This window comes from Scaptodrosophila lebanonensis, unplaced genomic scaffold, assembly GCF_003285725.1.
Source record: "Scaptodrosophila lebanonensis strain 11010-0011.00,11010-0021.00 unplaced genomic scaffold, SlebRS2 tig00001412-arrow-pilon, whole genome shotgun sequence".
Classification (NCBI taxonomy): domain Eukaryota; kingdom Metazoa; phylum Arthropoda; class Insecta; order Diptera; family Drosophilidae; genus Scaptodrosophila; species Scaptodrosophila lebanonensis.
Window position 1 is genome coordinate 9,343,572 of NW_022060739.1, and position 13,991 is coordinate 9,357,562.

The following is a 13,991-nucleotide window of genomic DNA, read 5'->3' on the forward strand; positions in this document are numbered from 1 at the left end:
TTTTAAGACCAACAACATTTTTTGTTCGATATAATAAATCACCTAGTACTCAGTTGAAAAAATAAATGTATTTCTAAATTATTAGTATTTCCGAATTCAATTGAATTATGCGGTATGTTAAATTACGAACAATTACTGAATTATTTGCTTTCTCAAATTTCTTAGGAATGCATATTTAATCGTTTTCAAGATTCCGCACAATTCCATCGAATTCGAAAAAAATACTTCAATAATATTAAAGAATATTGATCTTTTTAAAGGCGGTTTTCAGTTGTGGTTTGTTCAGTTTACATTTAGTTGCCAGCATTTTTGGTTTTGGCGCTGAACAATTTTATTGCTCAAAAAGTAAAATTACAGGAAAAACTAAAAAGTAGTTTTGCATGTTAAATTAATTAGATACACGGCTTACAGCTAATACAAGCACAACTAGTATCAATGGGTATTGTTTCATTGTTTTTTGCTTTTCTTTGCCTTAAATATTGCGTTTTGGTTTATGTTTATGAGTTTTGTTTGTTTGTTTGTTTCGCTTCGCTCTCTCTTCCTTAAATGCAAGAAGTACGCTGATATTTACTAATCGATATTTTTAACCATTACCGTTCATTAATGTTGTCTACGTATTTTAAATCAAATTTAATAGTTATAGTAATGTACAATCATTAAAAAATATCATTTCATTTTTGATTTGAGTCTGCAATTTGTTTCTGATTGGTTTTTTCAATACTTTCCACTCACATGCTTCACTGTTATATTCATAGTAGCAAAATGATTATAAATTAAAGCGTAATTTAACATTGGAATCGGTATATAATACATACACACACGCACGTACAAAAGGTTTAACTTTCGTTTTAACTTGACATAGAAGGCTAATACGTATATACTATACATATAAAACTAAAAACGTTCTTGGGCTGGTCATACGGAGAACAAAACGTAGATAATAACAGTTTATATCAGCTCTCTATGCTCCATTTACCATGTCAAGTATCACACCAGACGAGCACCAGCAGCCTCCTCCTCCACCCTACACATCGTGACTAAGCAGCGGTGTATCATGATAGCGTGACGCATGATTCAAACTAGTGCAGGGTAGCAACCACAACGCTGGATGTCCCCGACCAAACACATCGGCCAACAGCTGATATTTGCGACGATTCGGGCGATACGCTCCCTTCTGTTGTATTGCCTCGATGGCGGTCTCGTCGTAGAGGATGGCGTGCAGTTGATCGACCATAATGGCGGTGACGAAGAGTCCAAACAGCGCCGACTCTAACAGCAAGATAACAGAGTGAATCCTGCAAAGAAACATAATAAATTTTTAAAGAATCTGGGAGATATTCATATACGTTGTTTTTACTCACATGCGGAGCTGCGATTCAATCACATTTTGATTGCATTCCGCGCAGGGTGAGACCCAAGTGGACACAATTAGTGCTAACGAATATACCGATAAGATGGCCACATAGATGAGAAATTGCAGGAAATACTTTTGATTACGCTCGCCCACACAATTGTTTATCCACGGGCAATGGTGGTCCATGCGGCGTATGCAACGCTTGCAAATACGACAATGGTGGGCACGTGGTGGTCTGTAAGTTTCACAGCGTGTACAGACCGTCCATTCATTGCTGTTGTGACCGTTGCCCGGATTGATGCCGGGATTGTTTTTGTTGGTAGTGTGCAGATCGGAGAAGTCTAAGCGATTGGCGGGCAGCGGCACAGTGCCTGGATCGGAGAAGACAGCCTTCAGATGGGACATGCCCAACAGGAAGACGACCGTATTGAAGAGCACAACATGAAACGGCGCCCAAATGCTGCATAAGATCGGAATAAATAAACGCGTTGTACATTGTCTATAGGATAGATGTAGTCACCTCACGGCCATAGTGGACAGTATGATCCAGCGCATAACCACATAGTCCGCATAGAAAACGGCTCCATAGGTCACAACCAAACAGGCTACGCCGCAAGGATCTCGTATGAAAACCATCGTCCCACTCTCCAGTTAAACGGACGGCGCGTTTTAATTCACGTATTGACGAAAACTGTTGTTGGTAATTCAATTAGAATTCAGTGGTGTCCGACCTAGAGCGCCGTCGCCGTGACGAGCGACGACGACAAAATACAATTGTTGATACTACTCGGAGCGGCGACAGTTTCGGCTGCCGTTGCTACTCGCAGCTACGAAACGTGCTGCGCTCACGTCATTCTCTATTTGCACAACTCATTAATCTCATTTAATCGGCTTTTTAGTGATTATTATACAAATCTAATGTTTTATTTCAGGAAAGTGTAAAGAGTGCTGTGTTTTTTTTTTTTGCAATATGTATTTTTCTTGTGCTAGAGATGAGCAGCAGAATAAATTAGAGTGTGCCACAAAATACTGTAAAATACCAAGGATGTAGATTTTCAGCACTGGCAACAGCTGATAGTAGTTAGACAACACTTCTAAATGTTTAGTCATTTTTTACACAAAAGCGAAGTCTTGCAAATCAGTTGCAATTCATCGTAAATACTATATGCAAATACAAAATTAAAAGTTAATCAAAATATAGAACAAGTGCGGCGATAGTTGCACAATACTCCAGTACCATAATTAAATTGCGTTTCGTGACGCACGAAATCGATTGCGTAGCAAGACAAACAACACAAACACGATACAAAAAAAAGTGGTGCAACGGGAACAGCGACACAAATAAAATTTACGTACGCTGCGTAATTGCTGAGATCTAGAACAATTACACAAATAATTAACAGACAGTTGAGTGCGCGATTTGTCAAGGAAATGGGCATATTCGGACAATCGTCGCCTTTCGACACCGATGTGGGTAAGTGGTTTCAACAATAACAAATCCAATTCGAATGCAAATACATATACATATGTATATATTTTTTGTGCATATGTACGTACGTACGCAGGTGTGTGTATGTGCGTCAAAATCTTAGATTGTAATGACATGTTGCCACTGCCAGTTGCTGTTCTATCTAATCGTACGGCTATTGCTATGCATCACCACCATATCCACTGAACTAAGCACGAAAAAAGCAACTGACCGAGAGGGTAGGGGGCTGCTCCAAACTTTTAAAGTTCTGGCAGACAACAAAGAAAGCACATCATCAAAAAGTCATGTGCCTTGATAGCGTCTCTCGGATGCTGAGCTCCGTGCGCAACCCCGGTCCCTGTTCAATGAACTTCTTTTGAAGTTTTTGTTACAGTCGCTGGCAGCGGCAATTAACCTTGAACGCTGTAGTCGTCGACGCTGGCATCGCGTGTGGGGGACTGCTTTTCCACCTTCACCACCTTCCAGCACACATGACATGCATTTAAGCGCTATTTTTAATGAGATTTGTAGCTTGTTTGGTTATTTCTATACATTATATTGATTTTCGTTAATAATTTGACTTAGTTTGCCTTCTGCCTAATAGATGAGTTACCGTTAGCATAAACAGCTGTTCAGTTGTTTTTTTTTTGTATACCCTGCACCCAAAATGTTGATTAGGCATACTAGCAGTCTGAACAGCTAGGAGCGCAAAACTTGGTCTGCACTCTTGTCTCATTAAATATAAAATATTAAATACCACATATAGACTCATTATTATATAGCTGTCAACAAATCAATAAACAAAATCATAATAAACAAAATCACTAAGTGTAACCATTTTTTTATACATTACATACATTACGAAATTGATAGCTAATTTGGAGCTTTATGATACCTCGCCATAATCTGATATTTTGGAAATCTATTCATTATATAGCTGTCATATAAATGATTGGTGCAACCATGTTTATTTCTGTTGAATAAATGTGGCATTGAAAGGAGTGCGGGTACAGGGCATACAAGTGTAGGGTTGGCGCGACTCGGTTTCTGCACTGCTGTCATTGCCCTTTTGTTGTTATTGCAGCTTATCAAACTTCATAGCCGCCTGCAAATGATTCATTTAACTTTCTTCGCCGGCACCACACCATTCTAGTAGAAGAGATTTATGGGATTTGATAAGCAAATCGAGTAGCAATGACTGCCGTTAGTGAATGCTACTTATTTTTACTAAAGAGTGCATTGAAGCACAAATAAAATATGTACAACGGTCGCTCTTTGTTTGCGAATCTATGTATGTGTATTATGGCTATATTTAATTATTTTATCTATGCAAGAGGCTTTGTTCGTATCAGCATCAGCTCTCGGCCCAATGTCAAATGCAGGGCGTAATAAAAGTTAGTAAATATAATATAAATGTAAAAATAATTTTCTGTTCCTACCATGATTGCGTTTTAGAATAGAAATAAAGGGCTGATTTAGTTTCCGTGAAAGCATATTTATAACTTTTGTATTTTTCGCTACTTAAATGACAGTTGCATGCGAGTTCAGCCAAATAAACGACATCGAGTAGCAATACTTTCTTCACTAAATTTAAAATGACTTTGTGTTAAATCGTTATTTTTGTTAATTTTACAGAAAAGGCCACCAGTGAGACAAATACGAATGAGAACTGGTCTCTTATACTGGATGTATGCGACAAAGTGACGACAAATCCGCGCACTGCCAAGGATTGCCTCAAGGCGGTGATGAAACGCATGGGCCATGCGGACCCTCATGTGGTAATGCAGGCCATCACTCTGCTGGATGCTTGTGCCAATAATTGCGGCAAGCCGTTTCACTTGGAAGTGGCTTCACGTGAATTTGAAACTGAATTTAGACGTTTGCTGGGCAAGGCGCAGCCAAAGGTTTCTCTGGTAAGTTCCTATACATAAAATGAAGTGAATTTTGATTTCCACTTAACTTAAAATATTCCCCAGAAAATGCGCCAAGTTTTGAAGAATTGGGCAGAGAACGACTTCAAGAATGATCCGGAGTTGAACCTAATACCCACACTGTATACCAAGTTGCGTATCGACGGCTACGATTTCAGCAATTTGAATGACAAGTCCACTAAGTCGGCAGCAGCTAAGGCAGCAAGTTTGCCCAAGGATCCGAATGTGGTGAGCAGCCAGCAAGAGGAAGATGATATAGCCAAGGCGATTGAACTGTCACTAAAGGAAACCAAGCAGAGTCCCAAGCTGCAGAGTTCCAGCAGCGGTTCCAATGGTGGTACTGCTAGTAGCGCCACCAGCTCAGTTTCTACTGCCTATCCCTCGCTCTATCCATCGTTTGGTGGCGGTGGAAGCAGTGGTGGAGGCGGCGCTGCTGCACAGAGTAGTGTGTCCAGCAATGGTGGAAGTGCTGCAGGAGCTACAACTGCTCCCGAGCCACGCAAAGTGCGTGCGCTCTACGATTTCGAGGCGGCCGAGGAGAACGAGTTGACCTTCTTTTCTGGTGAAATTATACATGTGCTGGATGATAGCGATCCCAACTGGTGGAAGGGCTTCAATCAACGTGGTGAGGGTCTGTTCCCCTCCAACTTTGTCACTGCGGATCTGTCCGTGGATCCGGAACGCTTAGACATCAATCAGCAGCATAAATCAGCGGCCGCTCAAAAAGAGGACGAAGCGGCACGCGAGCTGCAACTAAAGACTGAAGCTGCTGCCGCTGCGGCGGCCAATCAACCGGTGGAGATAGATGAGACAAAAATTGATCGACTGCTGCATTTGCTGCACGAAGCCAATCCCGAGGATCCCTCAACGGATAGCGAAGAAATGCTGCGTCTCGAGCAGGAGGTCCATCAAATGGGTCCGCTCATCGATGCCGAATTGGAGCGTGTCGATCGCAAGCATGCTCAGTTGACCCAATTGTCCAGTGATCTGGTCGATGCCATCAATTTATATCACTCGCTAATGCGTGATGATCGAGCTATGGCGGCGCCTTTTCCTGCCACCTCTGCAAACGTGGCTACTGGTGGTTTTATGCCCGGCGGTTTTCCCGGAGCTGCTTTATATGGCGCGCCTGGCTATCCAAATGCTGGTGGTTTTGCACCGCAGAACTTTGGCATGCAGTCGTTGCCCTATGCGCCAGTAACAAGCGCCACAGCAAGCACCACAGCGCCGTCAACTGGCTACGCGCCACAGATACCCATGCCATACCAGAACGGCCATGCGCCGCAGTTGAATTGTGAGTAGCGTATGAGCATTAACATTATCTTTTAAAACAATATAATCTTTATTTAAATAAACAGCGCTGCCGCCACATCTGACACAGCCACCTGCTGCTGCGCCACAGTCCATTTACAGCTCACCCACATCAGCTGTCAGCACTCAACAATCCACACAACCGCAGCCAAACTATCACGGAATGCTGCCGACAGAGCAGCAACCACATGCGCTTCCACCGCAGTTTACAAATGCAGCAGGACCACCGCAGGCCACACAAATGCCATTGCCGCCACAGCATTACATGTCGCCGCAGCATCAACCACCGCCGCAGCAGGCTTACATGCCTGGACAAGCGCAACCACCACAACAGCAACAACCAACCCAAACACAACCCCAACACCAGCCCCAGCTATATGCCACAAATGGATTACCAGCAGCACCACAGAATTATATGCCACCACAGCAACAATCACAGCAGCAGCAACAAGCGCCGGCACCACCCCCAACACACCACATACACAACGATCAATTTAGTCAGCTGCAACAGCAAATGGCCGCTATGACGATGAGCCAGCATGTGGGTATGCCGCCTCAGGGCGCTCCCACCAATTTTCACATTCAAAACGATGCCGTCAAGAGCAACAACATTCCTATCTATCAGCAGCAGCGGTAAGACCGAGGCTTCAACCAAATCCATGCGCATCCTTCAATAAGTTGCTTTAAATTGTCTGAAACTTTGTTTCCTAAACGGTTTCGTTTCGTTTAAAAATAATGACAAACAATTGTACCGAAATATGCAAAAAGGTTTTTCTATTTAATGCAATTGCAGCGGCAACTAAATTGTAACAATTCAAAAAACAATGTCTTGCAGCGCAAGAGCTTTAATATTTGCTGCATTGTGCAAACTAATAATCTTTGTTTATAATTTCCCAGTTTCCTTTTCTCCGGCAAACTTCTAAGTTAAAATCAAATAGATTGCCGATAGATTACATTAAATACTATTCTATGTTATAACTCTTTTAATTCTTATTCCCTTTTGTTTATTTCTGTGCGATAATTTGTGAAGCGCAAAGCTACGATTTTTAAACGATGTGTGCAAAAGCGAAAAAGAAATGTTTTATGCTATACATATATAAATAATTAATCACACAGCTACCATATGAATATTCTACTTATATTATAAAACTTTACATTGAGCGCGAATGGCGCTAAAACTGAATGAAATCACTATTATGTATGTATTATGTTTATTGTACGTTTATTGATATGAATAATTAACGAAACGAATCATTCATTATGCAGATTTAACTACGTAAACATTACTGGCGGAAAGATTAAATTGATAAATTACTAACTAAACTGTTGTTTCTCCAACTATCTTATTGTAATCAATATCACGTGCGTAACTTAATATATTTGTGTATATAATGTTCCTCGTCGATTTTCTCCAACATACTCAGTCGTAGCTGGAATAGCTCCTGGCGATGAGCCGCCTCTTCCGTTGTAATTTCCGGCGCATTCAGCCAACACTTCATAGCAGCATAGATGTCTGAATATTTGCGAGGTGGCTGGCATAGTTTCTTCGTCGATTTTAGCTTGTGGCTCAAAATATTCGCCACATGTGAGTCCTCCACCGCAAAAAGTCCAATAGCAGTATTAACCATTTCGAAATGTGCAACAAACTATGCAGAAAGTTCTGCAAGCTCTGTTTTTATATGGTTCTTCAGATAGCATGCAGACTTTCTTCAAGCCCCAACTTCAATTTCTTGACTAACTTTTGGGCAAACTTTTAGAAAAGAATTTTCCGAGTTGTTTTATTATCAGATATAAATTGTTAATAGATCACGTCAACTTTTCATTATTTCACAGAAATTTTACGCAAATGCTAACAAGCTTTATGATTTCAAATAAAAACTTGTTCTGAGATCTGCAGAGAACAGCCTAAAAATTAATTGATGTTAATGACTGAATCACTATTTACTGTGTTCTAAATAAAATTCAGAAATTATATGGAAATATTAGCTTAGTATTTAACATGTCTAGAGGGCCTTTTGTCTCCGAATTCAATCAAAATGTCGAAATGATCAACATTTTCGATTCCTATGCGTTCTTCATCCAATATAACTTACCATTGGGTGTCCACAAAATATAACTGTAAGTGCTAGAGACGATATCTGTTATATCATTTTAATTGTTTTCTAGAATGTGTAGGGTATGTGTGGTCTGTTAAGCTTTCCTCGTCACACCTCTAAGTTTGTGAAGATTAGATTAGGAAGTCTCTACAAGAACTGAAAAAACTACGAATTTTGGGGGTATATCGTAACCAAAAAATGTAAAATTAAGGCTAACGTAAGCAGTATTTCACAAATTATAGAAATAATATTACGTACTATTTCCAATATCGACGTGAATATCTTTAATTTTAACTGTTTTAATGATATTTTGTTTGAGTTCAGTTCAATGTACATATGTATAACAAAAGTTATTGACTTGAGGAGGAAACGAAAATATTTTTAAAATAATGCAGACATTATATAATCTATATAGTATATTTAATTCTTATTATATACATGCCTTGACATAGAGTTCAATTATGTTGATAACACACAATGACAGAAAAACAGACAAAAACAAAACTTCGTTCATACACGTATGTATGTAAGTATTTGATGCGCGAATATAATTCTTGTATGAATCATCTTTTTATATACTTAGCCCATTGGAATCGATCGAATTATAATTGCAATTAGGGATTTGTTTTGTACTTGATTTAAAATTGTTTTATTCTTAGTCTAATAACATGAAAGCCCGATTTTCATATCATTATCGTATTGTGCTCGAATTAAGAATACCCATTCGCCCTGGATCGTAAAACGCCATTTGGACTCTCTAGATCGATGCTGTCTCTCCGGACCACAATGGTGCTTTGTAGGCCGTTTAGCAGTTTACTATAAAAATATATAACCCTTAGCTTACTTAGAATTAAGTCGGGAAAATATACGCTCACGTATAAAAGCTATAAAGCTAGTTAGGTGTTGAGATGCACCTGCTTGAGTTTGTCATAAATGCTGAAATACAGGGCCGTCGTTAGGCTAGACTTTAGGAGGGTGGGGGCCACACCTTTGTACAGCCCGCGTACACCCTCCTGCCGCACCGTTAGCTGCAGGCAATCCCAGACGCCACGGCATTGAATGTTTTGCCCGAAGGTCTGACGGTTGGACTCAAAACCCTGTATTTGCAGACGTTTCTTGATCAAATCAAACGGGTACACGATCGTCTTCGATAGCATGCCCGAGGTGGCGCCCAACACTAGGAGCGTCCAGGTAGGCAGCTTGCTGCGATCCTCAACCTCAAAGAACTTGCACGCTGACTGACTAAATAAGCGATACGCCATAAAGTTGGTGCCCATGAGGGGAGCGATTTGAAGCAGCGCCGAGGACAGTCCGCGATACATGCCACGTGGACCTTCGCTACGCACAATCGCCGCGACAGCACGTGTGGCATTGCGATAGCCCTTACTTGTGTCTTGGGCAATGAGTCGCGTCCGTATGACGTCGAGCGGCGTGGATATAATGACTGCAGCAGCGCCAGCCGCTGCGCCGCATATAAAATTCGACTGATGCGTGTGGTCCTTGAGGTAGGCGGTCTGTTTGGCGCGCAGACTCAACTGCTCGTACGTCCAGAACTGGCAAATACCATACATGATGCTCAGCACCTGTGCAGGATTATGACCCTTCCAGAAGGCCAGCAGTCCCTCTTCACGGTATATCGTTCCGACCGCTTGACTAATAGACGTGTACTTGGAGGTCTGTTTAGTGGCCGCTCGCAGTTTGTTTGCCCCGGCCCCGGCACCCAGTGGTTCCACCTGCAGCTGAAATCGAATCTTAAGCACATCTAGGGGCTGGCAGGTGGAACGCGTTATTGCCGCAGACACGCCTCCGGCCAAAATCTGTTGCAGCTGCTCCCGTGTGCTGTGTGTGCGTCTCGAGGATCCACTTGTCGTGGCAGAGGCACTGCCTCCTGTACTGGCTGTGCCAGTCGTAACGGCTGGCGTCATTTTACAGTTGATCTGTGCGTTACTCGATATATGAGTAATATATGTATATGGGTGTGTGTGTTGAGATTTCACTTTTTACTGCCTCGCGGTTTCGTCTTCAATGGAATTTCTGTAAATACAAAAGCAACGGAATTTATTTTTGTTGTTGTGGCTGTTTTTCGGTTGTGTTGCGCCGTTCGTTGCTGAACTAAACGGTGCCAAGCTGCTGAATAAAATTGTTTTGTTTGTCTCTGGCGTTATTATTGTAATATATGTATGTCGTTTGTCAGTTGCGCATGCGTTGTTTGCTTAACAGCCACACTTACACACACTTCAAAGAGTATGCGTAAGATGCGGCACCAAACAGACAGACCCCTGTGGACCTCTCAACAGTTCCAATTAGTTGTTGTGTTGAATTGCAAGTTCAGCGATGTTAATGAGAGTCAGACTCACAGGTGTCATGCTTAGTTAAGCGCTTTTATCAATGGTATTTATGTGCACATGTATATACATATGTATATCTACAGGGCAAAACGGTCCGGTACTTCAAACCAATTTCCACATCTAATGAAATTAATAGTCCTGGGTCAGGGAGCATTCATCTCCTTTCCTACACTCTCTCGACGGGTATTAATTATATGTATGTGCGTAATTTGTACATACATTTTTGAAGTCTCCTGGATGCTTGCGAGCTCCTTCTTTTCTGAAGAGTTTACAATCGACTGAGCGCGAATTTCATTGATCGGCTCGATGCGTAAATTTCGGTTTTAGCGATTTCACTTTTTATTGCTCGCGTACACACCCCGTCCCGCGGTTGGTTTCACGTTATTGAACCTGTTGTTGTTGTTGCAGTTGCTAAGCTTTGGCTTTAGCAAATCAAATTGCCACTTGCAGATTAACGTCTCTGGCTGTGGTGGACGACGGCAACAACACAACCTCCCGCAGCTGATGTGAAGTAATAACTGTTTTGTGGTGGCCGTCTTCGTCGTCGACGCTTCTTCATAACGGGCAGTGGCCACGATGTTGCGTCAAAACTTTCTTTTTCCATGCATGTGTGTGCGTGATGTATAGTTCGTACGCTGCCAATGGACAACTGATATTGCCGCAGTTTTGAGGTGTAGCTCAGCAACAGGCTTTTTGGTATCTTCCACCAACTATAAACAAACTGACCTTCAAGTTACGTCAATTGCAACAGCTGTTTCATCATGCAGTGTTGCCACTATTTGTCAAACATGTGCTCCGGCTACATTTTTCAGCGCTGACTCATAGGTGGCGCCCGCAATTGGTTGGTTTGTTTTTAAATTGGCTCTATTACATGTATTATGCATAAAAATTCATTTAGGAAACTGCAAATAATAAGTCCACTGGATGGGATATGCCAAAATCCAGCTACTTTCCAGTGAATGTTTTGGAGGAGTGTGTTTATTGTTTGCCGAGCAATGATTGGAGGCTTAGAGGATGTGGTGGTTTGGATGCATTAGCGGGCACCAGATGTGGTGGATATGGATATGATTATTAATAGTAATACCAGTGTATATATGTGCGGTTATATGGTATAATTGTATAAATATATGCACATATGCTTATGTATTCGGATTTTGTGGCCTGGAGATATAATTTATTTGATTTAACGTCCATACTTCTGGTACTCCCACTCACGATTGTCGAGCGGACAGACGTCGCGGGTCTTTAGCCAGCGAGAAATGCAATGATAGTGGAAGGCATGATTGCATATTCCCCAAGCCACAGTGCACTCCTCAGTTGTGACGACACTCTGACTGGCCTGGCACTCGATGCAGAGGTCCATGATGTGATTGCGGCAGATGGCACAATTATCTACCACAATGTCCCAGGCCCAAAGAGCTACGGCATTCCACTTTTTGATCTCAAAACGTTTTTTTGCGCAGCCCGAGCTGGTGGAAGGCTCCTCGGAGCTTTCCGTTTCTTTTGAATCTACAAATTGATAATCCACGTGAATTGTGACCGACGTAAAGGTTGATGCTGATTTTACCCATCGAATCTGGTTCGTACATTTCTTCATCGACATCCATTGCAAACGTGTATTCTATAATGTCTTAGGAGCGGTATTTGTAAATAAAATAATTTTATATCACTGGTAAGAGGTGGAAAAATGTATTGACAATAATGGCGTCTGTCAATCGGAAGCTTCGGCAATTTTTAAAAGGTACTCAAGGCACTCATCGAAGATGATATCGATATTGCTAGTGCTGAACAAGGGGCTTTAAAGATGATAAATGTTGCAATTCAACATCTTTAATGCAGAGCTAAAAAAATTTGCAAAATTTTTAAAAGTGTTTTGTGTCTCCCATAATTAACTAACTACTGAAGTAACTTCAAAAGCGGTTTCATATATAGTATGGTATACACATATAAAAACGGTTACTTTGTCGTGTCTGTACGTCTCCATCTGCGTGTTATATACATACGTACTAAACTAATACCCTTCGGGTAGAGGTCATAGTAACAATTTTTATTTTAAAAATATAATTTCGAAATTAAAACATGCATATAATTTCCAGTTTTACCAATACATTGTTTCTTCATATTTAAATTGTTCAAATTTATTAATAAATTTGTTGATTAAAGAAAGTTTTATCAAACATGAATAAATAATATTATGTAAACTTGTCCTTTTCCTAAGATGTTTTCATAATCTAATATTGTATGTATTTGCATATCAGTGATCGAAACCTCTTTAGGATTCAAAATTCCGCAATATTGCTTTTATATCATATAAATAAATGTGGAGCGTGAAAGCGGTGTTTCAGATAATTGTTGATTTTTTTCAAAATCCTTTTCCATTTGCCTTCCCAATTCCCTCTTTACAAAAATTTGTTTAAGAATATGTAGAGTTCAACGAAATTTAATGAAAATGCCTATCAGTGGTTTTTATAAAATATTTGTTTCAACCTTCAGTTTACTTGCCATGTTTTCGGTTATTGTTAAACCCGATGGATGGATGAACAATTTGTAGTTGTAGTTGCTTTTGGATATTTTGGAGGCAAAATAAATTGGGTCTATGTTATGCATTAAAATTCAATTGTTTAGGAAACAGCAAATAGCTCAATTATTATCATCACTGCATGTGATATGCCAAAATGCAGCACCTTATTGTGTTTATTGTTTGTCGAGCAATGACTGGAGGCTTAGAGGATGTGTTGGTTTGGATGCATTAGCGGGCACCAGATGTGATGGACATGGATATGATTATTTATAGTAATACCAGTGTATATGTGCAGTTATGTGGCACAATTGTATAAATATATGCCATATGCTCATACATATATTCGGATGTTGTGGCCTGGAGAAATATTTGATTTAACGTCCATACTTCTGGTACTCCCATTCACGATTGTCGAGCGGGCAGACGTCACGGGCCTTTAGCCAGCGTGAAATGCAATGATAGTGGAAGGCATGATTGCATATTCCCCAAGCCACAGTGCACTCCTCAGTTGTGACGACACTCTGACTGGCCTGGCACTCGATACAGAGGTCCATGATGTGATTGCGGCAGATGGCACAATTATCTACGACAATGTCCCAGGCCCAAAGAGCTACGGCATTCCACTTTTTGACCTCAAAACGTTTTTTAGCGCAGCCCGAGCTGGTGGAAGGCTCCTCGGAGCTTTCCGTTTCTTTAGAATCTACAAATTGATAATCCACGTGAATTGTGACCGACGTAAAGGTTGATGCTGATTTTACCCATCGAATCTGGTTCGTACATTTCTTCATCGACATCCATTGCAAACGTGTATTCTATAATGTCTTAGGTGCGGTATTTGTAAATAAAATAATTGTATATCACTTGTAAGAGGTGGAAAAATGTATTAACAATAATGGCGTCTGTCAATTAAAAGGTACTCAAGGCACTCATCGAAGATGGTATCGATATTGCTAGTGCTGAAC

The 13,991-nt window shown here is 40.9% G+C and overlaps 5 protein-coding genes across 6 annotated transcripts; 1 reads left to right on the forward strand and 4 right to left on the reverse strand.

Annotated features, from left to right (window-relative positions):
* Positions 1-264: 264 nt before the first annotated feature.
* LOC115632043 (palmitoyltransferase ZDHHC3) lies at positions 265-2,285 on the reverse strand. Its single transcript, XM_030529013.1, has 3 exons — positions 1,875-2,285; positions 1,362-1,814; positions 265-1,295 (listed from the first exon to the last, which is right to left on the reverse strand). The coding sequence occupies exons 1-3, from the start codon at positions 1,988-1,990 to the stop codon at positions 1,025-1,027; spliced, it is 840 nt and encodes a 279-aa protein (XP_030384873.1). The 5' UTR covers positions 1,991-2,285; the 3' UTR covers positions 265-1,024.
* Positions 2,286-2,506: 221 nt separating this feature from the next.
* LOC115631000 (signal transducing adapter molecule 1) lies at positions 2,507-7,387 on the forward strand. The gene is made up of 4 exons (XM_030527595.1): positions 2,507-2,828; positions 4,458-4,735; positions 4,799-6,047; positions 6,112-7,387. Exons 1-4 carry the CDS (start codon positions 2,786-2,788, stop codon positions 6,699-6,701), a joined length of 2,160 nt encoding a protein of 719 aa, XP_030383455.1. The 5' UTR covers positions 2,507-2,785; the 3' UTR covers positions 6,702-7,387.
* Positions 7,388-8,781: 1,394 nt separating this feature from the next.
* On the reverse strand, positions 8,782-11,240 carry LOC115632021 (mitochondrial thiamine pyrophosphate carrier). 2 transcript variants are annotated; one of them, XM_030528965.1, is made up of 3 exons: positions 10,728-11,240; positions 9,036-10,194; positions 8,782-8,976 (listed from the first exon to the last, which is right to left on the reverse strand). In XM_030528965.1, the coding sequence occupies exon 2, from the start codon at positions 10,083-10,085 to the stop codon at positions 9,057-9,059; it is 1,029 nt and encodes a 342-aa protein (XP_030384825.1). In that variant the 5' UTR covers positions 10,086-10,194; positions 10,728-11,240; the 3' UTR covers positions 8,782-8,976; positions 9,036-9,056. The 2 variants fall into 2 exon arrangements, with proteins under 2 accessions (XP_030384825.1, XP_030384824.1); XM_030528964.1 differs by having other exon boundaries at positions 8,782-10,194.
* Positions 11,241-11,605: 365 nt separating this feature from the next.
* Positions 11,606-12,168, reverse strand: LOC115632022 (RING-box protein 1-like). The gene is made up of 2 exons (XM_030528966.1): positions 12,076-12,168; positions 11,606-12,017 (listed from the first exon to the last, which is right to left on the reverse strand). Exons 1-2 carry the CDS (start codon positions 12,113-12,115, stop codon positions 11,692-11,694), a joined length of 366 nt encoding a protein of 121 aa, XP_030384826.1. The 5' UTR covers positions 12,116-12,168; the 3' UTR covers positions 11,606-11,691.
* A 797-nt stretch (positions 12,169-12,965) lies between these two features.
* On the reverse strand, positions 12,966-13,898 carry LOC115631087 (RING-box protein 1-like). Its single transcript, XM_030527735.1, has 2 exons — positions 13,788-13,898; positions 12,966-13,729 (listed from the first exon to the last, which is right to left on the reverse strand). The coding sequence occupies exons 1-2, from the start codon at positions 13,825-13,827 to the stop codon at positions 13,404-13,406; spliced, it is 366 nt and encodes a 121-aa protein (XP_030383595.1). The 5' UTR covers positions 13,828-13,898; the 3' UTR covers positions 12,966-13,403.
* Between the last annotated feature and the right edge of the window lie 93 nt (positions 13,899-13,991).